We start from the raw sequence: 13,151 nt of genomic DNA, 5'->3' as shown, positions 1-13,151 counted from the left end.
TTCTAGTCTGTTTGTCAATTTATATTCTTCATTAGGTTCCACATATTAGTGAGAACATATGGTATTTGTTTTTCTATGACTGGCTTATTTCATTTAGCATAATAATCTCCAGATCCATCCATACTTATGCAAAAGGTAAGAGCTCCTTTTTTTTACATCTGAGTAGTATTCCATTGTGTAAATATACCACAGCATTTTATTCACTTATTTACTGATGGGCACTTGGGCTGTTTCCAGATCTTGGCTATTGTAAATAAGTCTGCTATGAACATAGGAGTGCATACATTCTTTCTGATTGGTGTTTGAGGATCCTTAAGATATATATTTAGAAGTGGGATTGCTGGGTCAAATGGGAGCTCCATTTTTAATTTTTTGAGGAAACTCCATACTGTTTTCCACAGTGGCTGTACCAGTCTGCATTTCCATCAGCAGTGCACTAGGGTCCCAGTTTCTCCACTTCCCTGCAACCATTTGTTTGTTGATTTATTGATAGTTGCCATTCTGAACAGTTGTGAGGTGATATCTCATTGTAGTTTTAATTTGCATCTCTCTGATAACTAATGACCTTGAGCATTTTTCCATATGTGTATCGGCCATCTGTATGTCCTGCTTGGAGAGGTGTCTATTCAGGTTCTTTGCCCATTTTTATATTTGATTATCTGTCTTCCTTGTTGAGTTTTATAAGTTCTTTATATATTTTGGAGATTAACCCCTTATCAGATGAATCATTGGTGAATATGTTCCCTCATACACTGGGTTCTCTTTTGGTTTTGTTGATGATTTAATTTGCTGTGTGAAGCTTTTTAGTTTGATGTAGTGTCCTTCATTTATTTTTTTCCTTGTCCTCAGAGACTTATTGTAGCAAAAAGATTACTACAAGAGATGTCTGAGATTTTACTGTCTATTGTTCTTCTAATATGGTTATGGTTTCATGGCTTACATTTAAGTCTTTCACCCATTTTGAGTTTATTCTTCTTTATGGTGTAAGTTGGGGATCCAGTTTCATTTTTTTTTTTTGCATTTACCTGTCCAATTTTCCAACATCATTTATTAAAGAGACTATCTTGACTCCATTGTATGCTCTTGCTTCCTTTGTCAAATATTAATTGACTTATAAAGGCCATGGGTTGGTTTCTGGGCTATTTTGTTCCATTGGTCTGTATGTCTCTTCTTGTTCCAGAACCAAGCTGTTTTGATGACAGTTGCTTTGTAATATATTTTGATATACGGTACTGTGATACCTCCAACTTTGTTCTTCTTTCTCAAGATCGCTGATATTATTCAGGGTCTTTTTGGTTCCACATAGTTTTTGGAATATTTGTTCTAGATCTGTGAAAAATGCCATTAGTATTTTAATCGGAATTGCATTGAATATATAGATTGCTTTGAGTAGTATGGACATTTTAATGATGTTAATTTTGTATATCTTCCAACCCATGTACATGGTATACGCTTCCACTTGTTTGCATCTTCCTCGGTTTCTTTCTTCAGTGTCCTATAGTTTTCAGGTCTTTTACCCATTGGTTAAGTTTATTCCTACGTATGTTATTTATTTGTTGTTATTGCAATGGAAATGAAATAGTTATCCAGCTGGCATGGCTCAGGGGTTGAGTGTTGACCTATGCACCAGGAGGTCATGGTTTGATTCCTGGTCAGGGCACATGCCTGGGTTGTGGGCTTGATCCCCAGTATGGGGCATGCTGGAGGCAGTCGGTCAATGATTCTTTCTCATTATTGATGTTAGTATCTCCCTCTCCCTCTCCCTTACTCTCTGAAATCAATAATTAAAACATATTAAAATTTTTTAAAAAAGAAATGGGATTGTTTTCTTATCATATTTTCCTGTGAGTTTATTATCTATACTAATAAAAGGGTAATATGCTAATTAGACCAGATAGACCTGACGTCTTCCAGACATCATTCTGTATGTCCTTCCTGACAAAGCTGGGACATAGCAGGCCTGCAAACTATCAGTGGCCCCTCGCCCAGGCCGGCCCAGCCCCCCAGAAGGGAACCCCACCCCGATCAGGGACATGGCTGGCCTGCACACCACCCATGGTCCATCGCCCAGGTCGGCCCCATCCCCCAGCAGTACCCCCCACCCAGATTGGGGGCATGGCCAGCCTGCAAACCCCATGGCCCCTCACCCCGACTAGCGCCGCCCCCAAGTGGGGACCCCTCACCCCGATCCGGGGCCCCCTTCAAGGCAGGCCAGTCGGCTCCCACCCATGCACCAGGTCTCTATCCTATATAACAAAAGGGTAATATGCAAATTGACCCTAATGGCAGAACGACCAGAACAACCGCTGGACCAGTCACTATGAGGTGCACTGACCACCTCTTGGTCCCTTTCCCCAGCTGGCAGGCCCTGATCACCTGATGGCCACCTGCAGTGGGTGTGGGGCTGGTGAGCGGGAGGGAACAGCCAACCTCTCGGTCCCTTCCCCTGGTTGTCAGGCGCTGATCACCTGATGGCGAACGGAGAACTGGGGGTCGGTGGCGGCGGGGTGTGGGACTGGTTGTGAGCAGCTGGGGAAGATGGCCCTGATCGCAGGCCAGGCCTAGGGACCATACCCACACATGGATTTCATGTGCCGGGCCTCTAGTTGGTGTATAAAAATACCACCCATTTCTGGATATTAATTTTGTATCCTGCTACTTTGCTGAATTCATTTATTAGATCTAGTAGTTTTTGGTGGAGTATTATGGTTTTCTATGTACAGTATCATGCCATATGAAAAAAAAATGACAGTTTTACTCCCTCTTTTCTCATTTGGATGCCTTTTAATTTTTCTTCTTGTCTGATCATTGTGGCCAGGAATTCCAACACTACACTGAATAAGAGTGTTGAAAGTAGACATCCCTCTCTTGTTCCTAATTTTAAAGGAAACACTTTTAGCTTTTGCCCATGGAGTATGATATTGATTATAGGTTTTTTTATACATGAGAAGATGCTAGGTATGCTTTCAATATGTAAATATCAATTGAATCTATCTGATTCAGTGTGTTATTTAAGCTCACTATTTTCTTCTTGATTTTTTGTCTGGAAGATTTATCCAGTTTTTATATTGGGGTGTTAAAGTCCCCTATTATGACACTATTGCTGCCAATCTCTCCCTTGAAGTTCACTAAGAGTTTTTGTGTGTGTGTGTGTTGTTGTTTTTTTTGATATATTTAGGTATTCCTATATTTTATGCATATGTTTTCAAGGTTTATTCCCTCATATTGCATAGATCCCTTTAGTCTTAGGTAGTTACCTTTTTTTTATTTTTTATGGTCTTTGTTTTGAATTCTATTTTGTCAGTTGTAAGTATTGCTATACCGGGATTTTTGTTTGTTTGTTTCCATTGCATGGAATATTTTTTCTATCCCTTCACCTTCAATCTAGGTGAAGACTTTTCTTCTGAGGTGGGTCTCTTGTACACAGCATATATACAGTCATGTTTTCTTATCCATTCAACTACCCTGTCTTTTGATTGGAGTATTTCTTCCATTTACATTTAAGGTTATTATTTACAAGAGGCCCGGTGCACAAAATTCCGGTGTCCCTTAGCCCAGACTGTGAGAGGGTGCAGGCCAGGCCGAGGGACCCCACCAGTGCATGGTTAGGGCTGGGGAGGGACACAGGAGATTGGCCAGCTGTGGAGGGATCATGGGAGGGTTCCAGAGTGTGTCTGGCCCACCTTGCTCAGTCCGGATTGGTCGGACCTCAGCAGCAAGCTAACCTACCAGTCGAGCGTCTGCCCCATGCACATCATAGTGACTGGTTGACCGGTCAACTCTCTGCCCCCTGTTGGTGAGTTCATGTCATAGCAAGTGGTTAAGGGGCCTTAGCATATTATGCTTTGATTGGTTAAATGGTCGACTAAATGATGGGACACTTTGCATACTAGGCTTTTATTACATAGGATAGGTACTTAAAAGTAAATTCATACTATTATTTAAAATTAAAATATATGCTATAAATTATTTTCAAATAGCAAATTTAAAATACACAACTAAATATACCAATGTCCACAGAAGTTTTAATTGATAATTTCTTTCTTTTTTCTCTAAAGCTATCTGGAAATATTTTGGATGTGTATAGTGGTGAGCAGGGAATTTCATCAGTTAATATGGGCCTAACAAATGCTTCCTATTCGAGGAGTTTATCAATGAAAAAAGAAATTACAGGTAATGTTGTTTTTATAGTTTTATTCTTTTGTAGTCAACGATGGTATATATTACCTAGCTAAATAAAAATGTAAAAGTATTAACAAATTTGTTAGTTAAAACAGGGGACATTTAAAGAGTATAACTTACAATTCAATAAATATAAACATAAAGGTCTTTATGTAATATAAGCTAATTTTGATATTAAATAGATGCAATTTGTTAACATGGTTGAAAAATAATAGATTAATAGATTGGGGAAATTAGTACTTTTGTATGTAAACTTTGATATAAAATAGGTAGTTAGATTTTCCCATTTAGCTTGTTTTATGAATTTCTTAATAGACTCACATTTAATTTCTCAAGTGGATAAAAACACCTCTATTTTAAATAATATTTTTCAAAATTGTTACAGTTCAAAGGCATTATAGGACTATTGTCATGTTTCTTCAATATAGAGATGAGAAAACCAGTGGTTAGAGGAGTTATTTTCCTAAAATCATCCAGTGGAGTAGAGGAAGAAATGGATCAAACAAGGGTTCCTTGACTTATATGTCCAGTGTTAGTGTCTCCATATGTGGGATCTAATGAACAAAATAGATCCAGAAACATAGAAGCATGGGAAAGACTGTCGAATCTCAGAGGGAAGGTGGGGAGGGTGGGTGGGAAAAGATAAACCAAAGAACTTGTACGCATATATGCACAACCCATGGTCACAGTCAATAGGGTGGTGAAGGCCTGGGACAAGGGCAGGCTAGAAGAGGTCAATGGGGGGAAAAAGGGGACACATGTAATACTTTTAACAATAAATATTAAAAAAAGAACAAAATAAAATTCAGTTGACATTTCTGTAATACATTTCTTTTTAAGTTTGGAGCCCAAACATTGTTCTTTAATAAATTTTACACAGTTAATATTAACAATTTTAGTAAATATAATATGTTCATTCTGGAAGTCTAATCAATAACTCACAAATATCTATGTATTCAAATAATTTAAGCTAAAATTAATGACTATACTTTGAAATGAACACATTTAAATAAATGTATTCATGTATTACTTAGTTTAAAAACTAGAATAATTCAAAGAATACTGTATTAATTATCTATTGCTATATAACAAATTATCCCCAAACATAGCAGCTTGAAATAATAAACACTTATGATCTCACACAATCTCCATGGGGACAGAAATCCAGGGATGGCTTAGGAAATTGGTTCTAACTGAGTTTCTCATAAGCTGGAGTCAAGATGTTTGCTGGAGATAGACATTGGACACTAGAGTGGCTGAAGGATGTGTTCCCAAGGTGGTTTGCTCACAGGTCTTGAAAATTAGTGCTGCTCGTTGGCAAGTGATCCTGATAGTTTGCAATGTGGAGATCCGTAGGGCTGCTCAAATGTCATCATGACATGACAAGTGGTGACCCAAGACACAGCAAATTGGCAGCTGAAAATGTCTTTTATGACCTAGTCTTGGTAGCCAAGTGCCATTTTCACAATATTCTATTGGTTTCACTGGTCAATCCCTATTAACATGAGAGGGAATTACCAAATCTGTGAATATCATGAATGAGAATCATTGTGGGCTATGTTGGAGGCTTTCACATATGCTCACAACCACATAGCATATAAAGTGTCATTTATTGGAAGGGTGGAATTGTTTGATAGTAATATATAAAAAATGTACTTAGCTCCAAAACTTAGATTGTAGAAATCATAATTATTTATGAAAAATGTATGTTGTAGAAGTTTAGGTTGGAAAAAAGTTGAACAGTCTTAAAGTTCTGGAAATAATAATGATTGAGCAGTTTAATATTTGCTGTGCATTATACCTCTTTTAATCATCTCAATATTATACCAGTTTTGAAGATGAAGAACCTGAGACACAGAGAATTTAGATAATAGATCACATGGCTATTAAACAGAGGGCCAGAATACAAATTCAGGTTTTACTACTCAAAGTCTAATGAGTTTGCCATTACCTCCTACTAAGAGTACTGTGCTTCATTTTCTAAATATCTGCATAAAAAGTATACCATTTGAAGCAAGTAGTATTATAGTTTTACCTAGTATTCCTGAATTATGTTGATTAAAAGGGTATGAAATAGGACTAAGAATTGTTTTAACTATCTTTCTTTTGATCAGAAACTGATACTCGAGCTTTGGCCAAAGAGAGACAAAAAAAGGACAACCACAACCTCAGTGAGTATATTTTCCTTTTTTTCCCAAACATAATTAAGTTATGCAAGAGGTAATGCATGGAGGTAAAATGCGTGGTCATTCATTGTCGCTCTATAAGTATTTTGAGGTCATATGACAAAAATTAATAGCACATGCTCATCCTTGAGCTATTTGGGGAAATTTAAATGATGTGGACTCTCAGAAAAGCTATACTCTTTACAAAGTGAGACATCTCAAATTCTCTGCTTGCTCGCTTTAGCTCAAGAAGGCTTTGTGTGGAAATGAGTGCATTTAGTTACATTTGAACTCTGTTGCGACTCAAAGGTGTAAAAAGTTAAAAGTGACTTTAGAAAGTGTTCACCACTTAAATAACAAGAAACAACTCCAGGTTATCTTCCTGTCAATCTTCTCTTTCCTTCCTAATGATAGGTTATTTGAAAGGAATTACTTAGGTTGAATTGCTGAATTCCACCTGTCCAAAAACATGTCTCGGATGCCTTCTAAGGAATCCAAGTTTAACTCTAGAAACAGGTCCCATGAGATGAAGAAATACAAGCAAATGAAGCAGCGTAGCAGCAATGCTGAGCTAGACAGTGTTTGGTCATCTTTCAAGTGCTTAACTGTCTCACCTGAGCTTGACCAATTGAGTGTGAAGCCTTTTTGTTCTGGTACCCAATTCACAAGAATAAACTAAAATAAAAATAATAAATCCTCTAAAACAAACCAAGAATTTCCTCACATGTGATTAGCTGGAATGGATTCTGCACAAACCTGCCTCTGTTTGTTCATATGCACCTGCCTGTGTCACAGAGTACTCAGTTTGCTGACTATGTGACTGAGGAATGGGCTGGCAAGACGTTATAACAGTCGTTGGGACAGGTGTGGTGAGGGGAATTATCTGATTCTGATAGCGCTTAGTGGCAGAGCAGATACACTTTGGTCCAGATTAGGAGACAGGTAGAACAAGAGTAAGGAGAGCTAATTATTGATAGAATTAATACATGAGGGAACCATGGGCTTCTCTCCTAGTTTTAGCCTGCTAATTATTACGCTCCTTGCTTTTTCCTTCACTCTTATGTCTACAGCTTAAACTACTGGCCATTTAATATAAAGTATGATAGGTGCCTGGGATGTCCATTATTGAAGTATTTTCTAATCTGGCTTTCCTTACTGATTAATCTTGCTTTTTGGAGATACCAGAGTTAAAACACTGATTCACATTTTAAATACGAGGAATCTAGGACAACTCCTAAAATTTGTGAAGATTGTGTCAGGAAGACAGAAGTCCCACCTACCAGATGCCTTAGTATTTAAAAGCTACAAATGCTTAAAAATAAAATATTTTCTATCCTTCCTGAGTGTTAGAAGGCCAGGTGTGAATTTAAAATTCTCAGATCCTCAGAGTTCTGAGTGGGAATGTTAGGGCAGGGATATGTCAGCCCATCTCACCTGTCTTCACCCCATATTTCATTCTTATGTTACCTGTGGCCTCAGTCATGAGTGTGAACACCTCATCCAATACATGGAAGCTCCATGAAAATCTCTGCAAACAACTGCCCCTTGTCCACATCCTGGGCCTAGGGGTGAGCACACTGATGCCACAGTCCCGCCTCGGGAAGAGGGACCTGGAGCGTGGCCTGCCCAGGCTCTGGAAGTGGGCCCAGGGTATTTGCAAAGTACTCAGTGGTGTAGCTTAGATGGGGTTCACTTGGCTCTGTGGCTGCCTTGCTCAATGGGGATGGGTGTGATGAGAAAAGACAAAAGTGATTCCTCTTAAGTGTGGATAGGGCCCCTTTTGCCTGGATCTAAGGACAGGAAAGACCAAACATATCAAAAACATTGTGAAGATGAAACCAGACCTGGCATGAAATAACCTAGCAATTTTTTAAAACTTGACTCTTTTAAAAGTAGCTAGTATTGATATGAAAACATTGAGAAATTAAAGATCTCATTATAATTAGTCATTAAACATGTATTGAGCACAGTCTAAATTGAGTAGAAATCTTTGATATTTTATATACAGTGCATTTAAATAATAGATTTTGGAGAAATATTATAGGACTCACTCCTCTCCCCCTTATTCTGAGATAAAATTGGGAACATCCTTCATAGCTGTTACTCATTTCATGTTTAAAACTCTTTTTTATAATATAGGAGTGAGTATGTGTGAACATAGAATTATTAATAAATTCTCACTGTGAAATATATATGTATTTTTAACAGCTTTACCTTTGTTTGTTTATTTTCTTTTCAGTGTTTTTTTTTTTAATGTCGTGTCATTGTTTTTTGAATCACATGTACAGGAAAAATAATATTGATAAGGAGGGAAAATAAACTCTCTCAAAAGTCAATTATATTCTAATTTCAGAGGAATTTCAATGTATTATTTCCATTGCTTTGTAGAGTAGGTTCACCAAGGCAATTGATAGTATTTCATGACTTTCCACGTTTCTGGTAGCAGATCTTAATTTTCAAAACATGTATTGTTTCTTTTCCAATATTTTTATATATGATTTTCTTTTTCTTCCTGACATTTTTCTGTCTTCAGTTCCCTGTACCAGACTATAAGACTATGCTATACTCCATGACTGCTCTTAGAGGAGGGCAATATAGGAAACCACATATTTGTGTATCTGACAATTATTGAACATTTATTAGATAAATTTCCATTAGCAATGAATGCATAGAAATTCAAACAGTCTTTGAATTAGAACCCATATCAGTAGTTCTCAAAGTGTGGGCCTAGACAAACAGCATGACCCAGAAGCTGGTTATAAATGCGAATTCATGGGCCCCAACCATGACCTACTAAAATCAGAATCTCTACATGTGGGGTACAAATCTATTTTAACAATACTCCCAGGTGTGTCTGATGCACATCAAAGTTTGAAAATCACTGCTCTATATATTATTGAGAAAATTTAAATTAGAAAAATATTTTTATAGTCTAATCACTATAGATTTATTTAGCCCCTCCTATATGCCAAGCACTCTAGGGTTATAAAAATGAGAAAGAAATTGTCTCTGCCCTCAAGGAGGTCATAGTCTAATTGGGCACATGCAGCTACTATGTGCCAAACTTTGTGTTAGGGCCGGAAGTGTATAAGAAGAGTTAAGTATGGTGCAGACATCAAAAGATTATAATCCTTTGGACTGACAAATGCATATGTGTGAAATTGTATATATATATATATGTATATATATATATATACATATATATATATTTCAATCTGAGTAAATATTATAGCATTTCAAGGAATGAAAAACATGTTTTGGGGAGGACATATTTTTAAAACATTGTGTATAATAGAAATATAATTCTACTATTGTTACTTTCACTTTCAGAATAAAATATATTTAAATTTTTATTTTATTTCTAAGAAATATTCTTTTAACTAAATAGAAATTTTCATTTATTGTTTTTAAAAATTATTAAGAAAGTTTACAGCTATTCAAAAGTGAATTGTATTTTAATGAGAACTATAAATAATTTTGTTTTAATAGTTGAAAGAAGAAGAAGGTATAATATTAATTACAGAATCAAGGAGCTTGGCACTCTTATTCCAAAGACTAATGACCCGTGAGTTCAACAATTATTTCTATAATAATTTTATGGTTTTACTACCCCCCAAAATGGGTGGGAGGGAAGAGGGTAGAGGAGGACTAATGACTAAGAAATTAAGCAGCTTATGGTAAAGATTAGGCTACTTCTGGTCTCATTTTAAAATATCTATTCAAGGCTGATTGTCATCAAGGTTGTTACTAACAGTTGTCCTTTTGAGCTATAAAAAATAAGTAAATTAGTCTCCTCAGTATATGTGGGTCTTTCTGTGTGACACCAATATTGACAAATTTAATGGTAGCATCAGATGCTGTCCATGATACTGACTGCTATCTATACTCAATTTATGGTTATAACAATTTTTCCAATGTAAGATTTATGTGTACATGAAAATTGCATTGTTGGATTTTCAGAGGTTCCATGTTTCTAGAGACATGCAAGTAAAAAACTAGAATTATATTATATAAAACATGTTGACTGATGCCAACCACTAATTGATTATCATAATGAAATGTTTAGTCAAGTTTTGGTATCATACAAAGTCAGTTAAACAGATGTTTGAGATTTTGAATGTCAACAAATAGGTGATTGATTAAAGTATCAATTTAGAATGTTGAATGTTTCCCCCAAAACATAAAAACATGATCTGTAGCATCAATAATGACTTGAAAAATGTTTTATTCAAACTGAGAACTGGCCTCTCCAAATGCTGGCAATCTATACTAATAAAAGACAAATATGCAAATTGACCATACCTTCGCTATGCCTTAAGCCACACCCACCAGCCCATCAGAGCAGCTATATGCAAATTAACCCAACCAAGAGGGCGGCCGGCAGCTACGGAGCTGGAGCAAGCAGGAGGCTTGGTTGCTCCAGTGATGGAGGAAGCCAAGCTTCCCTCCTGCGGTGGCCGGCTCTGAGCTCCACTCAAGGTAACAAAGTTTCAATTATAGAAGATAAATAAACCCCAGATACCTTCTTTCAGCTGGCCGTGGCCTTGGACCTAGAGCGAGCAGGAGGCTTGGGTTGCCCCTGGCGATGGAGGAAGCCAAGCTTCCCACCCACCCTGGCTGGCTCTGAGCTCCACTCAAGGCTACAAAGTTTCAATTATAGAAGGTAAATAAAGACCAGAATAAAAAAAAGAAAAAAAGGAGAGGCTGGGAGCTTCTGTCGCCGGGGTTGGCTTGGCCAGCCTGAAAACGGCCCTAAGTCCCTCACCCAGGCTGGCCAAATCTCCATTGGGTGAGGGTCCCCACTGAGGGGGGCTTGACCAGCCTGCAAACAGCCATCAGTCCCTCACACAGGCTGGCCAGGCACTCCTATATAATAAAAGGGTAATATGCAAATTGACCCTAACAGCAGTACGACTGAGAATGACTGGTCACTCTGACACACACTGACTACCAGGGGGCAGATGCTCAATGTAGGAGCTGTCTCCTGGTGGTCAGTGTGCTCCTTCAGGGGGAGCTCTGCTCAGCCACAAGCCAGGCTGATGGTTGCCAGCACAGAGGTGGTGGCGGGAGCCTCTCCTACCTCCTCAGCAGCACTAAGGATGTCCGACTGCAGCTTAGGTCTGCTCCCTGCTGGTAAGTGGACATCCCCCGAAGGCTGCTGGGCTGCCAGAAGGATGTCTGACTGCCAGCTTAGGCTTGATCCCCCAGGGAGTGGGCCTAAGCCAGCAGGTGGACATCCCCCGAGGGGTCCCAGACTGCAAGAAGGCAAAGGCCAGGCTGAGGGACCCCCCCTGAGTGCACAAATTTTTGTGCACTGGGCCTCTAGTCTATATATATAAAGAAGTAATGTACAAATGAGGTTGGGACTCCATAACGGTCATGACCAGCTCAGGAGGAGGGGCCAGGCACAGCCCCAAGCCTGAGAGAACAAAATGCAGGTGTGGCCAGGAGTCTGAGAGATCAACACAGAGGGGCGCCTGCTCCGAGCCTCCACAGGTGGCTGGGGGCAGGCCCCCAGTGGGGACACACACACACACACACACACACACACACACACACACGGGAGGCCTGCTCCAAGCATCCATGGCCAGACTTAGGCCCAGTCCCCATGGGGAGCAGGTCTTAACTGTCAGTAGGGCATTCCCTGAGGGCTCCCTGACTGTGAGAGGGCGCAGGCTGGGCTGAGGGACCCCCCACCTTGCAGTGCATGAATTTCGTGCACTGGGCCTCTAGTCCTATATAATAAAGATGTAATATGCAAATGGTCATTATGCAGTGAAGCATAACGACCGACTGTGTAATGACCAGTTCACGGATCAGCAAGAGGGTGGGGCAAGCGAGCTACAAGAGGATGGCGGAGAGCTACAGGAGGGGGCAGGACTCTTCTTATTAGTAGGAAGAGTAAACATTTTCCTGATAGAATATTTTTAACACTTAAAATATAAATGCACATTTGTTTATCAATTATGTTATGTAAATCCAAGGCCTTTTTAATTTGAATATGTGGTTTAATTTTTATTTTCTTCAGAAACTGTACTAAAATGCATAGTAAACTTATTTTTATTTATTATTTAAAAATATTTTTATTGATTTCAGAGAGGAAGGGAGAGAAAGAGAGAGATAGAAATGTCAATGATGGGAAAGAATCATTGATCTGGTGCCTCATGCACACCCTCCACTGGGGATCAAGCCCACAACCTGGGCATGTGCTCTTGACCAGAATCAAACCTGGGACCCTTCAGTTGGCAGGCCATGCTCTATCCACTGAGCCAAACTGGCTAGTGCCATAGTTTATTTTAATTTATTTAAAATAAAACAAAAACTTAGAAAACACAAGCATAGATGGATTTTAAAAATGTTTATACCCTAATAATTAGTGACGTTGAGCATTTTCTCATATGTCTCTTGGCCATTTATATGTCCTCTTTAGAAAAGTGTCTATGAAGGTCCTCTGCTCATTTTTGAAAATTGGTTTGTTTGTCTTCCTTTTGTTGAGTTATATGAGTACTTTATATATTTTGAAAAGTAACTCCTTATCAGAGGATTAACAAAAATAATTTTTTAAAAAAATTTAAAAACATGAATCATGAAATCAATCAAATAGAACAGATCCAGCATTTTTAAACAAAGAAGGAAGAATGGCATTGAAACTATCAAAAGTATTACATATTGCACCAAAGGAGGATAGTAATACCTTGTGAAACACATTATAATTTTATGCACTGAGTCAATTTAGAAAACATATTTCTTATGGCAGATGCATTTGAAAAAGTGGGGAAGCCTCAGATTTGCAGAAAGATTACT

General features: G+C 38.4%; 1 protein-coding gene across 3 annotated transcripts in view; it reads left to right on the top strand.

The window, feature by feature from the left end:
* The window catches only part of TFEC (transcription factor EC), a 77,896-nt gene that overhangs the window by 55,412 nt on the left and 9,333 nt on the right, over positions 1-13,151 (top strand). For all 3 annotated transcript variants that reach the window (XM_070424965.1, XM_070424967.1, XM_070424966.1), the window contains exons 3-5: positions 4,059-4,173; positions 6,297-6,353; positions 9,837-9,912. In XM_070424965.1, the coding sequence (XP_070281066.1) occupies positions 4,059-4,173; positions 6,297-6,353; positions 9,837-9,912 (248 nt within the window). The remainder of the gene's footprint in view (positions 1-4,058; positions 4,174-6,296; positions 6,354-9,836; positions 9,913-13,151) is intronic.

This window comes from Myotis yumanensis, unplaced genomic scaffold, assembly GCF_028538775.1.
Source record: "Myotis yumanensis isolate MYYU_CA2020_CCGP unplaced genomic scaffold, mMyoYum1.0.hap1 SCAF_9, whole genome shotgun sequence".
NCBI lineage: Eukaryota > Metazoa > Chordata > Mammalia > Chiroptera > Vespertilionidae > Myotis > Myotis yumanensis.
The sequence above is the reverse complement of the archived record's forward strand: the minus strand, read 5'-3'. Positions and strand labels throughout refer to the sequence as shown.